Here is a 24,129-nt window from a genome sequence, read left to right as displayed (position 1 = left end):
TATGTGTGATTATACAGATGTGGCATGTTATTATATACTTAAGGAGGTAGACTTAGGTTAAGGGACATAACTGTTGAAATCAGTGATATGTTTGTATCATGTTCAATTTCACCAAAGCCTCTTAAGCTTTCCTTTGAAACAGAATGAAATCAGTCCAAGTTACTTTGATGCTTACATGAGATTGATGTAAAATGGTGAATACAAACGCTTGAATGATTTGTAAGAGTTGTGTCCCTTACCCTAGGTCTACCACCTTAAAAAGAGGGCAGGATCTAATTATTCAGCTTGGAAGGTTCAAGTTCACATTTTCTTGTAAGGTTTGCTTGATGAGGAGACTTCGTTTTAAATCATATTGAAAAGTGTTTGAGATACATGGAACAATGGCAATTTTGAAGTCAAGACCTAAACTATCACAGTGCAAGATTTGATTTTTTCTTGAGAGGATAAAATCTGATTATTCTGATCATTGAATACTGTGACCTGAATTTTTTTTTTACCATATTGAACAAAGGATACTATTCTTTGCTTTAAAAAAAAATACATAGTAAGTATTGAAATGCCAGTAAGCACTGTTTATTAAGAGAACTGCTCTAGAAAGCCTTATTTCAAAGAGGTTGACCTAGGGTAAGGGACATAACTCTTGAAATCAGTAATATGTTTGTATCATATTCAATTTCACCCAAGCCTTTCAAGCTTTCCTTTGAAGCAGAATGAAATCAGTCGCAGTTACTTTGATGGTTTCATGAAATTGATGTAAAATAGTGAATACAAACATTCCAATGATTTGTAAGATTTGTGTCCCTTACCCTTGGTCTTCCTCCTTAATTAAAATGCTAATATTGATGATAATTTTTAGATCTGATCGGAGAGGGAACTTTCTGTAAGGTATATCATGGTGTTTGTATCGGGAAGGAAGTAGCCATCAAACAGCTAAAAATACCACTAACATCACATGACAAGAACTACTTTGCAGCCGAGGTTTGTACTTATTTTGAATCTTTTGATGGATCATATTTGCAGACAGTCTGTGCGTCTGTTCACTTGTCATTTTACCTTCAGGGCTAGGGTTAATGTAAGCGTTAAAAATCTGATGCAAAATTGATGTCAATGAATAAAATTTCTGTATGTACACCTTGTACAGTCGAACTTAAACTCGCTAGAACTCGTAATTTAAAGGCCTGATTTTAATGATAGGATTAAATAAAATAAATGTTACGCTTCAGTCCATGTAATTTATGGGATGACCAACATGTCCATATATTGAAATATGACTCTCAGCATCATGAACTATTTGCTAAATAACACTGTGCATGTTTTTGGTTCTAATGCTGCTAATGAGAGATTACTCCTTGAAACAAGTGTACAGCATACTGAAATTTACAACATTTTTGTGATTGATATTTCTGTATTTATTATATAGATGGCAGTGATTTATTGAATGTTACTTTTGTAAAAAAAATTGATATTTCACACTGTTAAATAAATTCTGTAATTTCACTCTCAGACTTTCTCCCCCCAAAACATCACAGAACGTCACAACATGAATATCAATGTGCAGTTTACAAAATTTAAAATTCATGTTGAAAATTCTTTCGAATAATGGAAAATATCTATTCTATAAATAGGATTATAACTGGATATTGTGAATATCAAAATATTATCACTCCTGCCAAAAATGCATAAAGATTTAGCTCGTGCACAGAACAAGTTCTGCACACCACATATTAAAAATAAGCATTCTTCGGTACTTTTGATCATATTTTGGTTATTTGCTCTTTCCTATTAATTATCCTATTATTTTTTGTGATAGTCCAAAGAGTTTTTATAACAATTATCAAACTATTTTGTAGGTCAGTCTGTTGAAGGAGCTACACCATCCAAGAGTTGTACAGCTACTAGGTGTCTGTACCAGTGACAAGTATCCTGTCATGGTTCTAGAGTTCATGGCTAGAGGAAGTCTTTATTATTATCTACATGATCCGAAATGGTATGTCATAAACTTATTGCCATGTTTAGGTCACTGGAAGACAGTTTGTGGTTTGGTTTTAAGGAGGTAGACCTAGGGTAAGGGATATAACACTTACTAATCATTGGAATGTTTAAACTCACCAATTTACATCAATCTCATGAAAGCATCGAAGTAACTCAGACTGATTTCATTTTGTTTCAAAGGAAAGCTTGAGAATCTTCGGTGATTTTGAATATGGTACAAACATATCACTGATTTCAAGAGTTATGTCCCTTACCCTAGGTCTACCTCCTTAAATAAACATCATGTTTTATAATCTAAGCATATTTTGATTTTTTTCAAAAATAAAGTTGTTAGCAAACAAAAACATGGATACTAAAATACAATGTAATGTATGTATTAAAAAGTAGGGTATTGTACAAAAAATATATAGCCTTTATGAGGCTTAGAGTCAGGGTAAATGTGAGGCTTTGTAGAGCATTTTCCACATCCTGTACATAGTAGGCATTCACATATGTAGATAATTTCCAAAAATGGCCCCTTTTGCCAAAATAAGAAGAAGAATCAGAGCTGTATGTATACCATTATATTGGCTTTCACCTGCAATGGAAAAACAATAAAGTTATTTGATAACAGTTCATCCTTATTGTGTCCTGCTGAGTTTATTTCATGTTTTATCAAGGATTTTAAACTAAAGACACAGGGAATTCTGTCATATGAATCTCAGGATATAATCAGTGGCTTAAGTAACAGGAAAACATATACATATATACAATTACAGCACAGCTGTATTCAGCATTGTATTTCCATATGAAGTCAATGATTATAGAATGAAATGCTTTATCATAAACTGATTTGTCCTGCTGGAATTATACATATTTAAAATAATTTGATGACACAAATTTTCTATCGTTGAAATATTTTATTTGTCATTATTAAACATTTTTAATACAAGTTAAGCTGCTGTTGACCCATGTTTTCTTTTATTTCTAGTGCATCGATGGACCATGCTGAGTATTATGGAGTATCACATGACATTGCTCTTGGGATGAACTACCTCCATCAACACAAACCACAAGTCCTACACCTTGACCTCAAGTCTATGAATGTCTTACTAGACAGTAGTGGCAGAGCTAAAGTGGCTGACTTTGGCTTTTCAAAGTTCAGGTAATTTTATACTGCTACTTCAGAAAAACTGTAAACATTGATTCTATGGAATTCATTTGCAAGCATCATACATGTACTATATCAGTGCTCAAAAGATACTGTGATCTGAGGGGTGTTTCTGCTACATGTATTTGAAACATGATTTCGAATCATGTGAATCATAAGAATCCATTGATTCAAATTGAAATCATAACCCAAGACTTCTTTTCATGGTCAGCCATATTTAAAATTATTTCATTGGAACATTACAGTTTTTTAATGTTTATAACATGATTAGGATTCACAGAATTGGGATTCTAAAACATGTTTTAGATCCACCTAAAAGAAATACACATCTCTTACATCTTCTCTGTCAGTTATGCTGCACATTAGATAAAAACCAATTAGTGTCAATTCATTATAAATCAGCTGTTTGTTTATGCTCTTATTCTGGAAACAAAACATCTGCCAATGAGTATTAAATTAACCATATGGAAATCTTGCTTTTCATATTGATGGAAGGGAGATAACTCATTTTTCATTAAGGTAGTTCTACCCTGTTATACTTTTGATAATGATATGTATCCTAACAATTTGAAATATTATTTTGACAAATTTGTATTATGTAATCTTGCCATCAAATTAAATATGTGTGTAGATTTTCAATTCTTGTGTTCTTCCGTCCATGAAACAACCATATGCACGAAGTAAATCTTCTGGTAAGTTCACATTTATTGAAGCCATTATTTCTGTCATGTCAACATGTTTTCTTATTACACTATAGGCATGATGCTGACATGAGGGCTTCAAAAGCTTCAAGAAAGAAAGGCACTGGTGGCTCCCCCAAGTGGATGGCACCAGAACTACTTGAGACAGGGGAGATAACAGCCAAAGCAGACGTCTACAGTTTTGGAATTATTTTATGGGAGATGCTTACAAGATGTCATCCTTATGATGGCTGTTCTGTGTTTCAAGTAAGATGTCTTGCATAATTGATATGCAGAAAGATATTTGATTAAAGTCATTTAAAGGATTTGTAACCAAGTATTTACTACATTTTTTTGTACCATATTGATATGGATATTTGCCCTCAGCAAAACTGCTTTCAAATTATGCTTAGTTTCCCAAAATTACTAGAGTTGCACAGTTTTCCTTCTTTACTTACAATGACGGTTGAGTCTTTAAACATAAAATCAGTGCAATTTATTTTCAGCACTTATTTTATTTACTTATTGCATTCACCTTATCTGTCCGTCTGTCTGTTACACTTTTCTGTAACAGATTTCTCAGCTTCTATTGGAGAAATGCTTAGATATTTGGTATATTACTTTTGCGTGATAACATGTACAGTGCCTTTTCTGTCCAGGTTCCTCAATCTTCTACTTCCTGTTTAATGTACAACTTAAATGTGGTTGAGTTTGGGTATTCTTAGCACACTATATCATGCAACATTTTGTTTTTAATAGCCACAATCTGTATGAAACACTAAAAGAAATTAAAAAAAAAATCACAAATGATTTTTTTGTGACACGAAACTTACTTCCATAAATCTGAGTTTGAAAATATGTATGTTTAGATTCTAGAGAGAGTACGTTTAAACAAGAGACCAGAGATACCATCCAGCTGTCCACCGGACCTTTCAGATTTGATACAGAGATGTTGGCACCAGAACCCTGCCAGGAGACCACCATTTAAGGTAACAATACTGTAAACTTGTGACATGCTATCTTAACTAATAAATTTTGTTCTCTGTATTAAAACTCTTGGACAAAACATTTTCTCAAAAGTAAAAATAAAATGGACTTTTCTAGGTGGTAATATCAGAGGAGTTTACTGTCTATGAATTTGGGCACGGATTGTGAATCTATCCTTTGTACCTATATGAAAATCACGGATTTACAGACTAAAGTTCGCATGTTGAAAATCTCAATTGGAGAAAAATTTATACTACTTATTACTTAAGGAGAGAGAATCTCTAACTATTAATGGCCAGTATTTCAGTCAGCCCCTACTCAATGTACTACTTGTACAGACGGTATATTTGCTATTTTACATCTTTATGCCTCTAACATACTTAGTACTAACCCACAACTCCATATGCAAATTAGTAAGTGCAGTGGAAACAACTTCACCGATTTGTAATGAGTAGTGCTATGTCTTGTGATTTTTTTACATCCTGTTTGGCAGTCTATAAATATAAGCTAGCAGAGTAATATGCAGTAAATCAGGAACTCATTATAGGTCTTCTGTCTGTAGTTGATAGCCTCAGTCAGAGAGAATATTTCTGTGATTTAGGATTTCCATATCTGTCCCCTGGAGCAAATGAAATTTTAGTGAGAGAAAGTCATCACAGTGGCAGATCCAGAGGATGGTGTAGGGTTTTGGCACCCCCCTTTTTTTAATTGGATAATTTGTCATTGTCATATCTAGAATTGACAGAAACTGGCAAATAATGTCCTAGCACCCTCCTTTTCCTAGGAACCTTGCCAGGCGCCCCCTTTTCAAAGTGTCAATTTATTTTTAGCAAGTAGATATGAATGAAAGGAAATAACAAAATGACTGAACTGAAAAAATCTAGGCAGTAGTCGTAAGGAAAGTCTGTATGACAAATGGCAACATTTAAAAAAAAAAAAAAAATATATGGAAAGTGTCCTGATTATAGAAAAGTTAATTTTCATGGGTTGATTTACAATGGAAACCTAAAGTATCAAAATTTCTAAAACACTGTTTTTTTACAGTACATGTACTACCTTTGATTTCAGGATATTATATCACAGTTGGACAAACTTGCTTTCCCTCCAGATTGGAGAGCTCTTTTTAAAGAAGCTGGAGTTCCCAGTGAGGCATTAGAGGATGTCCAATCAGCAAGGACAATCATTAGCCTAGTCAATAACACTCTAGATCTCGAAAATGTTAAGTCTATGATGGAAGATATCAAACACTCAGATGATGCTATCATGGAATCACATGATCTAACCAAGAAGTCACATGACTTTACGAGAAGGTCACATGATTCTAGCCAATTGAAGCACTTTTCTGAAATGCCTGTTTCTGAAACATCAAGTGTGTTTGTTCAGACAAGGAATCCACAAAGAGACTACAAATCTAGTCTTAAATGGTCACATGATCAGAATTTTGAGATGAGAAACGAAAATTCATCAAATTCAAATGTGAGGTCTTCAGTGGATTTGGCATCCTCGGAGAAGAACATATCAGAAACATCTAGAACAGAAGATAAACATGCTCAAGTTGAAGACACTACTACAGAATATTTGAATTATCTAAAGGCATCTTGTGACATACTTTCTCCTACAATAAGGAGTCCAAGTACAAGGAAGCAATCTCAGCTTCATGAATTAATTTCTTCAGAGTTAAACAAGCCTGAAGATGTAGGAGCTGTTATCGAGACATATTCTAGTATTCCTCCTTCCACCTCTGACTTTAATTCATCATCGTCTATCAGAACATCTCTAACAAAAACAGAGATGTCAGACAAAAAAGAACGTGAAATGAAACAGGAAGCGCTGGAAAAAGAAATTAAAGAAACCAAAGCAGAACTAGAGAAACAATTAAAGAAAGATCTGCAGACTAATACTGATTCTTCAAAAGAAATGAAGAAGGAGACATTGGAAAAGGAAATTAAAACCAAAGCAGAATTAGAGAGAAAACTTAAGAAAGATTTGCGGACTAGAACTGATTTGTCAAAAGAAACAAATCAAGAGGCATTGGAAAAAGAAATTAAAACGACCAAAATAGAACTACAGGAAAAACTAAAGAAAGATCTGCAGACTAAAACTGATACATTTGAAGTTACCACACCAAAATCTGTTCGAAATTCTACTCCAGCTTTACCTAATTTGCTTCAGGAAGAAATAAAAAAGGTTAAGACAAAGAATGAAAATATACCACAGGGTTTGAAACCAGATCAATCTAAACCAGCAGAAATACCTCCGCCAACATCATCATATCAGGAAAAACAAGAAGAGGAAAAGATCGCAACAAAACTAAAATCAAGTGCTGATGAAAACAAATCTTTTGACATGAGAAAGTCTCAAGATTTACTGTTAAAAGAAATGCTTAACTCAAAAGCTTATTCTAGAAGAGATATTTGTACTAGTCAGTCAGCTGATCAAAGTAGACCGAAAAGTTCAGAGGTCAGAAAGTCACATGACAACAAGATAGTGGAGAATGAGAGAAGAAAGGAAAAGCCTGAAATTCTTTCAAAATCCTTTGATTCAAGCAAAATATTATCTGAGAAAGCAAGTAAGAAGGATAAAACTTTTAATAGCAAATTATCTGATACACTTTCCAACAGTGGTAGAAATTCTGAGAAGAGTAAAACTGATGTAAAGCAGAAGACTGATTTAAAACAATCAACAAACACTGAGAACAAGGAAAAGGTCATTGTGGATGGGGACAGGGATAATTCTAAATCAGCTTTCAAAAATGATCAGAAAATTATTTTAAATGTAAAAGATTCTAAAAGTACTACTTCTAAACCAAAAGTGCCAAATGTTGCTGTGGTTGATTCAGCATCAAAAGCTGTAGATAAATCTGAAGATAAACTTCAACCAAATGATAGGAAAATGAGGACTAGTCTGTCTGGAAATGTACTCAATGAAATCAAAACTTTACATACAAAATTAAGAAGTGAAAAAACTGGAAATGTTCAAGAGATTAAGTCACTGCATTCAAAACTTAGGACTGGAAAGGTTGAGAAAACAAAGGAAGAGGTCACTAAGCCAGAGGTTAAAGTTCAAGAAGGTAAAAGAGATAACAAATCCTGTGTGAAATTTGAGAAGGACTCAGTTGAAGTTTTGGATTTTAAAGATGATTTTGATAAAATTTTGGACATGGGATATGATCTTGATTCCTACTCTGTAGATAGTCTAGATTTAAATGACAGTATAACGGATGACATTGATCCAGATATTGTATCAAGTAGAAGTGCCAAGAGTAACAAGGAGAGTTCTAAAAAGGGAGATAAATCTCAAGCAAATTCAAATGAAAATCAAAATGCTAGTGCTGTGCCTTTGCCAGAGACTCAAAATACGGGTAAAATTGCAAAAGACTTGCCTAATTTGAGATTGTCTCTTAATATGGAGATTGCAAATTTTTCATTAAACAAACACAAAGCAAAGAAACCAAAATCTAAAGAAGATAAAAATAATGAACAAGGGATGAAATCCAAGAAACCTGATAAGGAAGAATTAAGTAATGGTGGGAAGCCTAAGAAAAGAGACAAGTCTAAAACAGTAAAAGATGTTCCATTGGTTGACAAGAGTGCTGAACCAAAGACAAATTCAAAGGAAATAAGGGATTCTCCAAGAACTAAACTACCAGGTAAAAGTATAGAGGCATGGGTGGAAGAAAGGCCGGTGGTTGATAGTTCAAGAGAAAAGCAACGTAAAGTATCAACCTCTAGTTTGCCTCAACGTCCTCCTCCCATTGTAATACCAGATGAACCTTATATCCCACCTGCCCCTCCTCTTCCTGTGGTGAGTGATATTACTAAACCTTCCTTAATCCATGAAAGTTCAACAGGGGAGACAATTAAAAAGGATATTGAAGTCTCTGAAGGGGAGACAACTCATAATGAGAAAAAGGGACAAGTTGTTTCAGGAGAGACAAAAAGTAAGAATGTCTGTAAAGGGGACAAATCTAACTCCAAAAAAGTAAAAATGGACATTCCAGAGGCCAAAGTTTCAAGTAAGGAGGCACAAATCTCAAATCTAAGCACACAATCAGAGGGTGATGGACAGTTAGTTTTGAAATCTGCAGATCTTAGGGACCAGAAAGAAGTGCTGCAGTCTATATCAAAGCCTCATCCGAACCAGCTTCAAGATCTTTCACAAATCAACAAGCAGGCTTATTCTTCCATTGCTGAAATTCTTAAAAGGGTAGGTTTAGTTGTTGTAACTTAAGCTTAAAGTTTTCAAATTTTATTTTTGTGGCATGCAAAGTTTTGCTAGTTCTTATACAAATTAATTCATTTTTTTTTTCATTTCACATAATTCTTCTTCGAATTAAAATAATGCAGTTTTTTTTTCTAGTTTTTTAGTTTTTATTTTTCATTACTTTTCACACACCTAATCATAAGTTTGTTACCTACATGTATTTCCATTAAAAGGCTGCATGGACAGACTTCAGAAGGGTAAGATAAAAGTGTGCTTGACTCAAAATTCTAATCACCAGATGGTCTTGACAAAGTCTAATGCTTTTGCTTGTAGTTAAACAGATACATGTTTTTCAGGAAGGTATTTTGTTTTCGTGAAAAATCAGTATTAGAATTGTGTTTAATACTTTGAGTGGGCACTTAATAATATAAGTATGACAAATATGTCCTTGTAACATTTATATTTCCCAAAGGATACCCCTTACGTCATTTTCATTATGCTTAAATTGTATTATCTCCCTTTGAAATTCTGTTGAACCTATCTATATATTCCTGTCTGTTTTGTTTTATCTTGTGTTAAAACTTGAAGTTTAACTTCTCAAATAGATTCAGGGGCAGATCCAGGAATTAATATGGGATGGTGGGGGGGGGGGTGTCTAAAAATAGTTCGTTTGTTTGTTTGTTGGTGTTAAACGCCCGAGCAGCAATATTTCAGCTATATTCAGGCGATGAACATGAAGTGGATAATAAATGAACATGAAATGATGATGAAATGAAAAATGGGATGGGACACAAGGACAACAGGGTCGACAAATTTTGATTGCCACTGGAAATAGGGGGAGGTGGGTAGGGTCGGGCAATTTAGCCTCCTGTGGCGGAGCCCTATGGTTCCTACTCCAGGAGAATACCACAGTATGGTTTTTTAACATGCGAGGAACATGGCATGTAAACACACCAGGGATACCCCATTCCACCACCTGGGGCACACATCCCAGTTGCTCTGGGCAGAGTGCCATAGCCCCCGGCTAAGGTTCTGAGCACTATTTAGTTGCCTTTTATGAGAAGCTTAGCGCTGCTGCAGGCCTATTCTTGTAACACCCGGACCTCTAAAAATAGAAGTAAAGGTAGGGAGAAGTAAGGCAAAAACATTTTCGGAGTAGAATTCATGTAAACAAACAAAAATGTTCCTATTATTAGGTGGTGAGGTAGGGAGGGAGCATATTCCCAGCATGCTTGTCTTTGGATCTGCTCCTGGAAGGACTAGTCTTTCTGTATCATAAAGTTATGGTACCCATTTTTATGGGGGCCTACACCTAGCACACATTTCTTTTGAACTGTGCCTGAGATTTCAAAAAGAAGAGTGTGAGTGCTAATTTTTTTTTAATGCAAGCAAGGGGACATAATTCAATTTAATCAGTTATCTACTTGTAAAGCTAGTTTGTCTTTCTTTAATCTCACCAACAATATTCAAGTTTATAAATGATAGTAACGCATCACTGTAATACATCCAATACACAATTTTCACCTGACATCCTGTAAATGTACATATATTTAAAGAACACATACTGACATTTTAGATATGTGTTTGTACCATACAGATATTTAGAATATGTTAAAGTACCTTGCATTGTATAAAAGGATCTTTACTGCTCTTGTTAAGCCATTTTTGTAAGACTTTCGGACTCCACTGGTTTTATGCATTGCATAGCACTCTTCTTTTCACAATTTCATCAAATTTAACAAACTTTAAAATCTCGTTTGTGAAGTTTTTTTGTATGAAATCCTTGTTATTTTGTCTGGGTTTTTAATAGATAAAAGATGGAACTTGTGGAAAATCAGGAGAAATCCTTTTCCTGCCAAAATTTCAAATGCTTATTTCTCCAAAAGAACCACACTGACCCATCATTTGTTTTTATATGCCTGTCTAAGACGGGATGTATTATGGTATACTTATGGTATGTCCATCCGTCCATCGTCCAAACTTCGGACAATAACTCAAAAACACTTTCACCAACTTTTATAAGACTTTGGTGTGTTGTTCATATCTGTTGACTTAAGCTCCCTTTCAATTTTTATAAATTTCTGATTTTTCGTTTCTGTGTATTGAAGTTTTACTCTTTAAAAAAAAAGGCGGAAACAGCCTTGGAAATTTTATTTGTTGAAAAATCGTTGAAAATGGATAATTTTGTAAAATGATTGACTAATAAATATAAAGATATAACAAGATAGAAATGTAAGGGTGAAAATCTAGACAACAAACTAAAAAGCCTTGATATTGCCAAATTTTTTGTGCATTTTTTATTTACTTTTTTTTTAGGGGGGGAGAGTATTTGACAGGGCTCACAGTATTTTTAGTAAATCATATAAATTCATTAAAAGCATAAGGACAAGTCAAAAGGGCAATGGACGTATCATGTGCTTTAAGTGCAGCTCTTTATTACTTGTATTTTTCTAGCATGATCTTAAAAGATTGCACAGCCTTTTGAAATCCTTGTTTTTCCGTAATAGAGCAGTGAACATCCTTAAATAAGGAACTTTTTTCCTACCCCAGTACACTGTACAACCTGGCATTGAATAAAAAATGTCCACTTAATTCTGATGAAAGAAAGAATTGCTCTTTCTAGAATATTCTAGCATGATTTGAAACAACAAAATTACAGGATAAATGAGCTGTAAATGATAGTCATACAGTAGAAACAAGAATATTTTTTTTAAATGTTAAAAAAAATAAATAAAAAACCAAATTGATATTAAGGTGTTAGAATTGAAACCTTTAGAAGATTAGAAGTTGACAGTTTAACTTAACTTAAGAATCAGTTTCTTAGCCTTGTTACTAGTATAAGTTTTAATTCACACGTTCCTTTTTCAGGCTGTATTCAACAGAAGAGAAGCCATGGGTGAAGATAGCCCCTCCCCCTCTGTGGCCAGTAGTTGGTCATTTGTTGATGATTAGTACAGACATACAGACAGCCCATTATTGCAGCTTACAGTTGTGCCAACATTGCCTTGTAATCTGAAGATTTTGTGTTTGAAGTCCTCAGAAGATTGGTTATGTTTTGTTGATGATAAAAAATGAAACCTTAGGGCTGCAGCCTTTGAAATTAGTGCAAATGTTTCTTTGTCATCAGATCTGCTGGAGATTTCAGTGGCTAGATGAAATCATTTGTGACTAATATTTTACACAGCATTTCACTTGTTCAGACAATCACCTGCCTTTACCATGAAACAAATCTTTCATGTCTGAAAAAGTTTGGTCATATGAGATTATTTGTAAAATCTCTGCATGATTCTTAGGTGTGTTCACACCTAATCAATTTTTAGTACCATTCTATTTAAGAATCAGGCAGTGGGTTGCACATTTTTTTTTCTAAATCTGGTCTTTTTTGCCTTAAATATATTCAATACATCTAGAAAATAATTGAAAAGCTATTTGAATTTGTTTTGAAGCATTATGACATTGATATTCTTGACTGCTTGTTTAGGGGAAAAGTGCAGGGAAATTTTTCAGCCATTTTTCTGTAGTGCATTTTAACTAACTTCGATCAAATCTAAAAAAAAAAGCAGACATTACAAACACTCTGATGGCTTTTTTTGGAGGTTATATGGTATAAATATTTGGATAATGCAATAAAATTTGTTTTTATTCTTCATGTGCCAAAACTTATATGCATTTTGCCTGATTCTTAGATTGGGAAGTACATAATTGGTTGATTTTTGTCTAATAAATAATATTTATTGTAATTTACTCTGCCTGCCATATTATGCTAAAGTGCTTTTAAAGTGACTCAATTTGGTGTTTTATCATCCTTTTAATTGTATGTAATTTACATTTATTGAAATAGCTATGAAATAAATGGAAAGCTTATTTGAAGTTCATTTCTCCAATCAATGATGATATTTACTGGTAATACTTCTATGATTGAAATATTTTGTGTTTAGATAATAGTCTTTATTAGGCTTTCAAAGCAATAATAACCAGATTTGCATTTACTTTTGACTGCTTAGTAGGGGTGTATTCAGAAATTGATTAAAAGGAGGAGGACCAGTCTATCATTTTCTCTTTTTTGCATAAATTGTGCACTAAATTACTGTGAAAGTAAAAGTACTGTTGTTCATGGGGTAATCATTTTCGTGGTTTTGGTAGGTGGGTTAAACCACGACTTTGTGCGAGTCTGCCCCTGAATTTGGAGGATCAACAGGTATGATAAGATTATTTTTAATGGTAGTAATTTTGTAATTTATACACAGTATTTATTTGTATTTATTTATTTATTTATTTAGTTGTCTTCTTGTGAGTAATTAAAATGTCAAGAGCCTGGCTCCGTGAACATATTTTATTACAATTTTTTCACTTTTATTGGAGTTAGGCTCTGAAGTCTATCTGTGATATTTGTATATTTATATTACATATAATTCTCTGATGATGTAAGGTAAATTTATGATAACTTGGTTGTAACTTATTGATATAAAACATATCATATTTTTGTCAACACATTCCAGGTAAGTATATGTACCAATCACAGCTTTAGGAGAAGGTCATATGTCAAAGGTCAATATCAAATGATCTTATTTTTATTTCAAAGCATTGTGAATTTTCATAAACTAAAATTCTTTCATTGTTTTTTTTTATTTGGTATTTTTTTTTATATAAGTTCTGATGAAAATCTGTCATTCAATTATTTTTCAATGTCAAGGTCTCTGGGTTCAATTTTAATCTTATATTTTTTTTATTAACACTTGAATTCTTTAGTGGATTTTTTGCAGGTACTTAGTCCTTTTGATACTATTTACAAGGTTATGGATCAAAGGTCAAGGTCATTAGATTTTTAATTTACATATGGATGGCACTCTTTTATTGACCATTTTGAAAGTTTATTTCTGGTCTATTTAAAACTATTCTTGAAATTATTAGTAAATAGGCAATCTAATTAAGTACCAGTCCACATAAAACTGCCGATGGTTAAGTGATTCATGGTCTAGAAAAACCCACCAAACAAATGATGCATTTTAAGTCTACATATACTTTACTTTCACATTTAACAATGTTCTTTTCTGCATTCAGATCTGCAGTTTTTTTGGAAAATCTTACATTTATCTCCCACTGAAATCAACCAAATGAAGCCAAATCAAGAAGGATAACTCTTGCATAGTGCAAATATCACATACAATCTCTATAATTTTTTTCTCATAAGCGCAACAACCAAATGAAAAACTATGACTGATTATGTGACCAGTTACTGTTTCTGAACAAGAAATAAAACTGAATTTGGTGGGTTTTTGACATGCATGAATCACCTCCTTTCTGATTTTTAGAAAGACTGCTACTGAAAGTTAGATCTACTACTGTTCCGCTTAGTCACTGTGTGTAACAACAATTTTACATTATCCTCTGTTCAGATGAACTTTCCAAATCCTCAGGTTTTTGCCTTTAATTAATCCTTTCACTACCATGATAACTGAAATCTGATTGGCTCATCAGAAGAGTCATCTGAACATAAAATAGAATACAATGATACTTGCCTCTGCATGAATTGACTAAATGGAAAAGTAAGTAGGTCTATTTTTAATTAGATATGTAATTATAAATAGAGAACTGAAATTTTCATTTACAAAATTGTAGATAGTATTTACAGCTTTGAAAAAAAACATTTTTGGGTGATAATGGTTTTATGGCATGTAATTCATTTTGCTTGATTTTGCAGTTTCTGTCTATGCTTGCACACTAAGTATTTCATGTGAGGATAGGGAGATGTGATTATGAGTTTATCTGTTATTAACACTACATTTTCAACAGTTTGAGAGCATTATTTTTTCATCATCCTAGTTTTGTACTACTAATAAAGCCTTCGGCCATTTCAAGCTTCTTTGAATACTTCTTTTCTTGAGCTTATTTCAATATTTTTATAAGTTTTTTTTTTAATTTTAATTTAGATTTCAGTAAATCAATTTAAAAAAACTTTTTTTTTTTTTTTACATTTTCTTAAAACCTAAAAATCTAGTAGCTCTAGCTGCAGACTTGAAAATGTTTTATAAGTTGAACCTAAAAAGAAAACAATCTTAATTTCCTGTTTTCAGAAAATGCTTAAAATACTGATAATGTTTAGGAGTTGGCCTTCTTCACTTGTTTGGTTATATCAAGAAATTTTCTTATAGAACTCATTTTTTGTTGTTGTTTTTGGTGCCAATTTTTGGTATGTTTTAGCAAATAAATAATTTAGATAGTTTTCTGCTTTTTGCTTTAAGTTTTCTGAGTCAAGTTCACAAGTTTTATTTTTTCGTGAGAGAAGAAGAGAAATGTCAGCCCTATTTTTAAGACATAGTGCTTAAATTTAGCAGCCTGTGCGAGAAAATCCTCATCATGACGATGCAGTTTTATCAAGGCAGTTAGTTTTGATGATCAATAACGTTAGAGTAACGTTGATTTCATGTTTAACTACATCATCACCAATTATGAACATTGATTCAATGTCGAGTGCCCACTGGGTAAAAAAATAAGAATTTGACAACTACAATGTACATGAAGAGTAATAAAGAATAATGACAAAAGAAAAAAAAAACAAAACAAAAACAAGACTTTGAAAACGTGATATCTTAACAGCAAGAGTATGTCTACTCATCGGGTTAACGATTAGCAAGTAGTATCATGTCAGCATACACAAAAAATACCGGTCGAACGATATTTCAATAACATTTATAGAACATTCTACTAAATAAGATAACTTGTAAATCTTAAAGATTCACAAACAACAGGGAAATGTGGGGTCAAGTGATTATTTCCGTAAATTAGTTATGTCACTTTTACGACACCATATGGCCACAGGCAATACGAAAGTAAATAAAAACAATGATACAAACCAAAGTATCCCCTTTTACAGTCAAGCTTAGGTCATTAGCTTTTTTTGAGTTTCAAATTATTATTTTCACTCGAGTTGAGCAAGCATATTTTCGTAATAATCACATGAAGTGAATTTCACGTAAAATTATGCAATTTCGTATTAAAGGTAAATGCACTTTTCAGATGAAGCATTTTGCTCACAATTTACATGTAAACTACGATGGGATTTATCACAAATGCTTGGAATCTTATCACCAAATCCTGGCTATAGCTCTAAAATACGAGTTACACTCTAACTCGAATAATCCAGTCCGTTTCTCTTCTACTCTCTTAATGGAGTTATCGTAGGGAATGTAATATAACGACTGGATTATTCGGGTTAGTTAAACTCAAGAGGAGCTTCTCTCCTACTGAACACTTCTCAATAGGTGTAGTGGTGGGACCCCTTTTGTTTGAAAATTTTGATTTTTTAGCGAACAATTTGGGCAGAAAAAAGCAAATAATGCCCTGGAACCAACCCTTTCAAAATCCCCATATAAACCCCCTGAAGAACGAAGCTCCTTTTGATATTTTAGTGCTACATTGTATATACATCATTCAAGCTATTGTGATTCCATATATCTTCAAATACTTAACAAATTTCTATGTCTGTCTGATTCCAAAAAGGAATCGGGGCGAATCCAGAAAAAGGGAGAGTTCTAATCTATAAACTCATATAAGGGGGGAGGTCCTGACCATCTGTCCATTTTAATTGCCAAATTTGACCAAATTTCCCAAAAAGCGGTTTCAACCATCAAACCTCCCTGAATCAGCCATTGGGAATAATGGAAAGTCATGACACCTTTTAAAACGAAATACAGCGAACTTGTGTCCAGTTGCTGCAGAAGTCTTTTGAAATAAGCATTTGGTGCATTTATTCATCAACTTTTAATTATTCTACGGCATCTGAGCTTTACATCTACCTTAACTTCCAATTAGGCTTCTGGAACAGGGTTATGTTGCTACAAGATTGAAGTCTTCACTATATAAGTTTCATATTCGTCATCATGAATTCGTGGATCGTTACTGTGTATCAATCTGCACCATGAAAACTGATTTGTTCAACGTGTCATAGTTTTCCTTTCCTCTTTCGTCTACCCCGGACTTGACTTTTTATGAGCAATTCGACGGGTGTTTCTACAATAGCAGAGGACGCTTACCACACCGGTGCACCTGGTCCATGCTCCCAGTTTTTAGTGGAGTCCGAGTTGCTCATTTACTTTTGTTACTTAGTATGTATTATTTTAGTTACTTTATGTTCTTTGTCGTGTTCGGCTGTTTTTCATGTCTGGTCTTTGTCCCTGGATTACATTCTTTTGATTTCCGCTAGAATCTTGGTTCCCTTAAATACGCTTCCAGTTTCAGAAATCATTCTTCTTTTCAAGTACTACCAGCCTATATAGCCTTCTCTCCACAGGCATTTGGTACATGTATGTCGATTTCAATAAAAAGACATAGAAAAATACGACTTTACCTAAGATTAACGAATCCGAGAGACAAAATAGCTGTTGAAGACAAGGAGGAAGTGGATGACCTCAATGACGGAATCAGAAATCCAGAAAAAAATGAAGGTGCTGAGAAGAGGTCCGTTCAGTGATTTTCTGATTTTTATATAACTAATCCAAAATTTTCGAAAAAGGGGGGTGGATCTGCATATGCACCGGTGTCCCCATGTGAATGTATTACACCTGTGAATATTTAAGTGTAGAAATGTAGTGACAGGAAAAAAGTCCAGGTGATTAGAACAAAGACATTTAATAAATATTGCGTGATCTGACTCATACTTCATATACATGTATAATTAAGTGGCATCTAGAAGTGGTTTTTATGTTATTTAAGGATTTCGATGCTTTAAATACCTCTTCAAACAAATAATTATGTAAATCCAAACTTTCTTCTGTGCTTAGTCTATTTAGCAAAAATAAGTTTTATTACTTCTTACACCATTGGAAATTGTAAATTCAAGCACACAAAGATTTTGAACTTCATAAATGAAAAGTTTATGAAAGGGAAATAAGTAACATTTTTATTGTCTTACGTGGTCAAGTATGACAAAATGATCTCTATTAAAACAAAAAGCGAAAGCGGAAACAATGAATAAGGGTGTTTGCATCAGTAATGACAAGAGTCCATTGATATTGATGGCGAATTGTTCTAATGATTCGAATGATTATGAAGAACCAACCCGCTTAAGAACTAGCGAACCGCACATCTACGAAGATAGACTTGTTCATAATTCGCATATCTATATTGAATGTACCGGTAGCTCAAATTCAAACAACCGCAATGACTGTGACTACATTTGTCCAAGGAATGACTATAATGACATAATTTTTTACCGTGATCCCATCACTGCCCGGGAGCCATCGAGAAATAAATTGAAAGCGAGGTTACTCGTGATCTTATCATTTTTCTGTGGAATAGTTCTTGGAACCAGCGTTACTGTCGCGATTTTGCTGAGTTTACATCAGAAATGTCAACACCAATCACCGGAGACAAAATTTGAATCACCACCAGGTAAGAATTTTCTTATACTATTGGATTATTAAACGGATATTTTCACATTAATCCTGTTTCAAGTCAAAGTACAGTCGTATTAGGTTGATGTCAACTGTAATGGTCATAGGTGCAACCCAGGGCCAATACAGGTGATCGAAATCCAATATGACTGTACAAGGACATAACTACTAAGGTGGTTTTTAACGTCCTTGACTGCCCTATCGGGTCTCGCACGCACGGACGAGGACATTATACAGGATTCATTTTAAAATGCCCATTTTATGACACCTTCATTAAGTGATGTGTTTAAGGAGGTAGTCCTAGGGTAAGGGACACGACTCTTTCAAATCATTGGAACATTTGTATTCACCATTTTACATTTATCACATATAAGTATCAGAATAACTTGGACTGATTTCATTCTGATTCAAAGGAAAGCTTGAAAGGCTTTGGTGAAATTGACTATGATACAAACATATCACTGATTTCAAGAATTATCTCTCTTATTCTAGGTCTACCTCCTTAAATACTGTAAAGAGAGTCGATTTTGCGAAAAAAAATTCTGGTCTTTATACAAAATTCTCCTATTAATGATATGAATTTCAGTGGTTTTTATACAGATTTACTGGTCTTTATATGGATTTTAGTTAATCTACCGGTAGTTGAAATTCTGTATAAAGACCAACTAAAATTCATATTAAGACCAGTAAATTCTGAATATTGACCCCAGAAATTCATGTTAGGACCAGTAAATTCTGTATAAAGACTAGTATTTTTTTCGCAAACAAAACAAAACAAAACAAAAACAAAAACAAAAAACAATTGAAAGATGATTCTCTATAAACCGGTCAGTTGCTATTGTGTTTTTGAAGTACTCCTCCGTCTAAGAATCAGGCAAACTGTGTATAAGGTGTGGCACATAAAGAAAAAATACACAGATATTTTATTGCAATATCCAAGTATTTATACCTCATAACCTCAAGAAATTACTATCAAAGTGTTTGTAAAGTTTGCGTTTTTAAGATATTGATAGGTCAAATTTAGTAGAAATGTACTATGAAAAATGGTGGGAAAATTTTCCCGAAGTTTTTCCTTATATAAGCAGTCAAAAAATATCTACGTCACCAATGCTTCAGGAAAAATTTAAATAGCTTAATAGTTGTTTTCTAGATGTATTTGAATATGTTTGAGGCAAAAAAGATAAAATTGAGAATATATGATGTGCCACCCCTTGCCTGAAATTAAAAATACCAGTTTTATATATTGTAAATTTCGATATGCTGTACACGTGTTTCAAGCAGTACAATGTAACCTCTCATAGGCAGCATTAAAATCGAATATTTAGGAAGATCATAATCAAAATATTAGTTGTACACAAGGAGTACTCAAAACCAAAACAATGGAAAGAGGAAGCCAAATCCATCACCGAAAGGTTCTACCATATGCAAAAGAAGGTATGAAGCCTCGGTGTTTTACATATTTTTAAATTTGGAATACTGCAATATTTCATAAATAGGGTAGATAAAATATGATATAATTCGGGGTCAGAGAAGTCTTACTACTGGGGTGGTGAATACCCTCGAGGACCTCAGGTCCACCAGCAGCGGTATTGACCCAGTGGTTCTTCAATACACAAAATACCTTAAAAACACATTATTCAATAAATACTTGTACAAGTAAGTAAGACGTCAAATAATAAACTTGTACAAACTTTGAAATAACAACAACACAAACGGTTGTCAAAAAGCAAACATTCGAATATAATTTTTGAGTTAAGATATGAAAACTCCATAGGCAGGAGTGTGGCACAAATGAATGGAAAATTAACAATATGGCATTGTCACTTATCCATATAAATTTTGTTTTATCCAGGTAATAAAACTTTCAATACATCAGAAGAGTACAGTTTCCGGGTGCTACGATGTGAAATTGGTGATGCGCCGTTCAAGGACCATTTCATTAACTTCTCGGTCAAAGCATGCTCCGACGCGTACCTCGTATTGACTTCAGAGTATGACGACTCCGGCCCGTTAGTAGAAATTGCTCTTGGAATCAACGGTGACACTCGCTCTGCTATCCGAACAGAGAAGGGCGGCGAAAACAAAGTGGAATATGTTTCGCCCCAAATATTGAATTGTAGACTTTTTCAAAGGTTCTGGATTAACTGGCAGTCAAATAAAATTGAAGTAGGAATAGACGTGTTTGACAAATCTAACATTTTCTTGACCTTTGTGGATGACAGGGATTTAAATTTTGTTAATATAGGCATAAGTACTGGAATTGGCTCTAGAGGGGAATGGCTCTTTACAAAGGCATAACAGGCAAATAAATAAAAAAAAATATAAGTAATTGACATGGATTAAAGGAAAGAACCATGTATTTTGAAAGTGCTGCAGTAGCATTTTGCTATTATTATTTCATTAACATCCGTATTTATGACTGATTGAGCTTGAAATGAACAATATGGTAGCTCCAATGCAGCTATAAACACGCTTTCAAGCAGACAAGACATAACCATTTTTCTGGGACAAGATAAAGTATCGCGGAAATATTGTGACAGATCAAGCAATTCAGAACCGGGACTTACCAACTGAAAGACATTCAAACATTTTCTCAATAAAGTAGATTTATTATTTCCTTGAACTAAATGAATGTTTACATTTTGTCAAAGTTGATTATTTATGGAGTTGATACTGATATGGAAATTAGTTTTAAAAACTTTTTGAAGTTTTGAAGACTGAGACTGAGTTTATATTGGCACGAGCCATTTGACTGTCCAGAGAGGTCTTTGTTATTTAATTAGGGAAGGATTTTGTCCTCGATCATGTAATCATTACAAGTAAAACTATTTTTTATCTGTTTTTTTTTTCTATAAACAACATGGGGGTCAGAATATATTTTTCACTCCAGAAGCGGGCTCAAATTATATTTTCACAAACTGACAAAAATCAAGGCCAGTAAATTTCTAGAAAAAAACAATCCCATAGCCCTACAGAAAATTAAATGGCCTTGCCTTAATATGCCCCCCACCCCCACAACACGAAGTCCGAAAATATATTTTGTTTATTCGAACCTAACCTGGCGCAAAAATTGGGCACCATTTGAAGTTTAAGAAATCCAAGATGGCTGCCAATGTCAAACTGTTTTTTTTTTAAATTCGTCAGATAATACAAAAAATGTAGAAAGTTCATACTTGGCTTAACAACAGGTCATTACATGGGTTATCGAATGACCACATTGGAATTTAAAAAAAAGACCGGGCCATCATTCTAAGATGGCCGCCGGTCAAAAAGTAAAAAAGAATATTAAAAAATCATCGCGGCGTAGAAAATGAATTTAAATGTTCCTGTGGTAACTGAGAAGCTAGAAGGAAATCTTATCTAGTTTTCTTTATGAAATTTGTTATTTACGCAGGCCGTGTCATCTTTATGTATTTTATTACAAAATCTGTCTACAAATATATAATGTTGAGCATAACACTTGATACACGTTCTTTGCCATTCGTTCATTGATTTTGGTTTTATAAGGCCAAAAAAAAAAAATGTCTGTTTAGGGTTACATTCCTCCCAAAAATAGGGTAGGTCGGTCGGCATTTTAATTTTTTTTTTCATTTTATTTTTTCTCGACTATAGTTGAGCCTATATTTGTAAAATAGCATCATGTTTAAGTCATGAAAGTGTATGGTTTTAAGTAGAAAGTTTAATTTTTAACATACACACCTATTAATAGTATAAGTACACTGTATTTACGCTTGGATTTACTTGATATAAATAAGTCTCCTATTCAAACGCTATTGTGACCTGGTTTTTAACGTACTTTCGGTTTTACCGAAAATGATCCGTATTATACCGGAAATTGGCGGAAATTATCAATTTTGTCAATTTTGAAGAAAAAATGTATAAGGGTCGGTCGGGAAACCCGAAACAGACATAATTTTTTTTGGCCTAAGCCATCATAGATAGAAAATAACTACTATCAGCCCAAATTTGTCCGGAGCGAAAGTGGGCAGATATTGTTGTCCTCTTTCAGTTAGGGAAATAAAGCGAATTCAGGTAAGTTAGGAAAAGTGAAGGTAGTCCAGAAGAATTAATGTTCCCGGCTATTATTGAATCATATTACTTATTTCGCAAAATGAACAAAACTTCACCAAAAAAGAGAGGGGTCCTGGATCCACCACTACAACCAATATACCAATATTATCGCCGGAATGAATGACAGTTGCAAGACAGATAACACATCAGTGTCATGAACCCGGATATTATACGCTCCCGAAGGGAGCGTAAATGGCTGTATTATCAACTGGGGACATGTATACTTATGGGCAGAAAAGTCATCAATATCCGGTTTGTGCATGTAAATTCAGGAACTTAAAAACAGTACAATGGCAGCTTGATTTTCGTACACTTCGAAAAATGTGATTGATAACAGAACCAGTCTCAGTAGCGTTTTTGGTTAAGTTCAAAACATATCATATTTTTTCCAAGATATGAATGGTCAAAACAGTCAACAGAAGACGCTCCAATGTTTACGAAAATACCATTACCCATAATACCGTACGATTGCCAAAACGACCCAAAGACATTTCGGACCACAACAATCGAACCAATAACCGTGACTTGCGCAATAATGTATATCTGTTATGGTTGTATTATCAACTTGGTTCTGTATACTTATGGCAAGAAAAACATCAATATCCGGTTCGTACCTGCATTTTCTGTAGCTAAAAAAACAGCATAATGGCAGCTTCATTTGCGCATACTTGTATGTGTGCGATGGAGAACCAAACCAGTCTCGGAAAATATTTGCTAGTTTCGATAATTAAATAAAAATCGAATCATAGCTTTTCCAAGATAGGGTTGGCCTTACAGTCAGCAGTATGACTTAACGTAATCAATATTACCCATAATTCTAGGTTAATAAAAATTGCGAAACGAAAATGAATCAAAACGAAACGAAAATAATCGATATAAGAAAGAATCGAAACGAATCAATTAAATAAAATGAATTTATTCGTTATAAAAACATAATTTAACTGTACAAAATGAAACAGATTGAAGCGAAACTAAATGCAATAAAGAAATCTTTTAAGACATTTAATTTTTCATGAAATATTGATTTTATAAAAATATTAATAATAATTTATTGATCTATTCATCAGCATTTATGATTATAAATGATATATTTATCATGCACTTTAATTTAGTTATTGCTAGCTAGATATTAAAAAAAGCATTTCAAATCAATTCCATCTTCCTCAATGAAGGGATCGGTGCATGATGTCTAGTAAACATGAAATATGCGGAAAATACCTCTTTTGTCAAGATCGAGTTAATAATTTTCAATCTTTGAACTTTATCCATCAATGTTTACAAAAAATGTATATTGATAGTATTCTAAAATAAAAAAAGAGTTTAATTTGAAGATAATGGAATTGCACAGAGAATTACTCTCTCTCTATATATATATATATCTATCTATCTATTTTTGTGTGTATATATATATATGTGTGTGTGTGTGTGTGTGTGTGTGTGTGTGTGTGTGTGTGTGTGTGTGTGTGTGTGTATATATATGTGTGTGTGTGGGTGTGTATATCTTCTATCTGCATGTTGTACATGTTGCCTTGTATCAGGGGCGGATCCAGGATTTTAGATTAGTTGGGGGAGCGCACATTAAAAAATTTTTGAGGTTAAATTTGGAAATATTCTTCTACAGTGGGTGAAATGTGGATAGCTTGTGTGGTAAAAT

General features: G+C 33.5%; 2 protein-coding genes and 1 long non-coding RNA gene across 4 annotated transcripts in view; 2 read left to right on the top strand and 1 right to left on the bottom strand.

Moving 5' to 3' along the window:
- The window catches only part of LOC148605797 (uncharacterized), a 29,925-nt gene extending 14,692 nt beyond the window's left edge, over positions 1 to 15,233 (top strand). Inside the window, exons 11-18 of one of the 2 annotated variants that reach the window (XM_088548572.1) lie at positions 857 to 978; positions 1,851 to 1,987; positions 2,963 to 3,136; positions 3,900 to 4,089; positions 4,692 to 4,811; positions 5,878 to 9,015; positions 9,246 to 9,269; positions 11,881 to 15,233. In XM_088548572.1, the coding sequence (XP_088404698.1) occupies positions 857 to 978; positions 1,851 to 1,987; positions 2,963 to 3,136; positions 3,900 to 4,089; positions 4,692 to 4,811; positions 5,878 to 9,015; positions 9,246 to 9,269; positions 11,881 to 11,964 (3,989 nt within the window). In that variant the 3' untranslated portion in view covers positions 11,965 to 15,233. The remainder of the gene's footprint in view (positions 1 to 856; positions 979 to 1,850; positions 1,988 to 2,962; positions 3,137 to 3,899; positions 4,090 to 4,691; positions 4,812 to 5,877; positions 9,016 to 9,245; positions 9,270 to 11,880) is intronic. The other variant, XM_088548574.1, reaches the window with a different exon arrangement.
- LOC148605798 (uncharacterized) lies at positions 2,228 to 8,639 on the bottom strand. Its single transcript, XR_015915879.1, has 3 exons — positions 8,535 to 8,639; positions 5,201 to 5,428; positions 2,228 to 2,569 (listed from the first exon to the last, which is right to left on the bottom strand). It is a non-coding gene; the product is annotated as an uncharacterized LOC148605798 (long non-coding RNA).
- A 2,561-nt stretch (positions 15,234 to 17,794) lies between the features above and the next one.
- LOC148605796 (uncharacterized) lies at positions 17,795 to 21,834 on the top strand. Its single transcript, XM_088550433.1, has 2 exons — positions 17,795 to 18,402; positions 20,257 to 21,834. Exons 1-2 carry the CDS (start codon positions 17,979 to 17,981, stop codon positions 20,700 to 20,702), a joined length of 870 nt encoding a protein of 289 aa, XP_088406559.1. The 5' UTR covers positions 17,795 to 17,978; the 3' UTR covers positions 20,703 to 21,834.
- The last annotated feature ends 2,295 nt before the right edge of the window (positions 21,835 to 24,129 follow it).

The sequence above is a fragment of the Perna viridis genome, chromosome 10 (assembly GCF_037379345.1).
Source record: "Perna viridis isolate PV_CMFRI_1.1 ecotype Kerala chromosome 10, ASM3737934v1, whole genome shotgun sequence".
NCBI lineage: Eukaryota > Metazoa > Mollusca > Bivalvia > Mytilida > Mytilidae > Perna > Perna viridis.
The sequence above is the reverse complement of the archived record's forward strand: the minus strand, read 5'-3'. Positions and strand labels throughout refer to the sequence as shown.

Coding starts and splice junctions, on each gene's coding strand:
- LOC148605796 (XM_088550433.1), top strand. CDS start 17,979: ATGAATAAGGGTGTTTGCATCAGTAATGACAAGAGTCCATTGATATTG. Junction 18,403..20,256: donor AAAATTTGAATCACCACCAG/GTAAGAATTTTC, acceptor TGTTTTATCCAG/GTAATAAAACTTTCAATACA.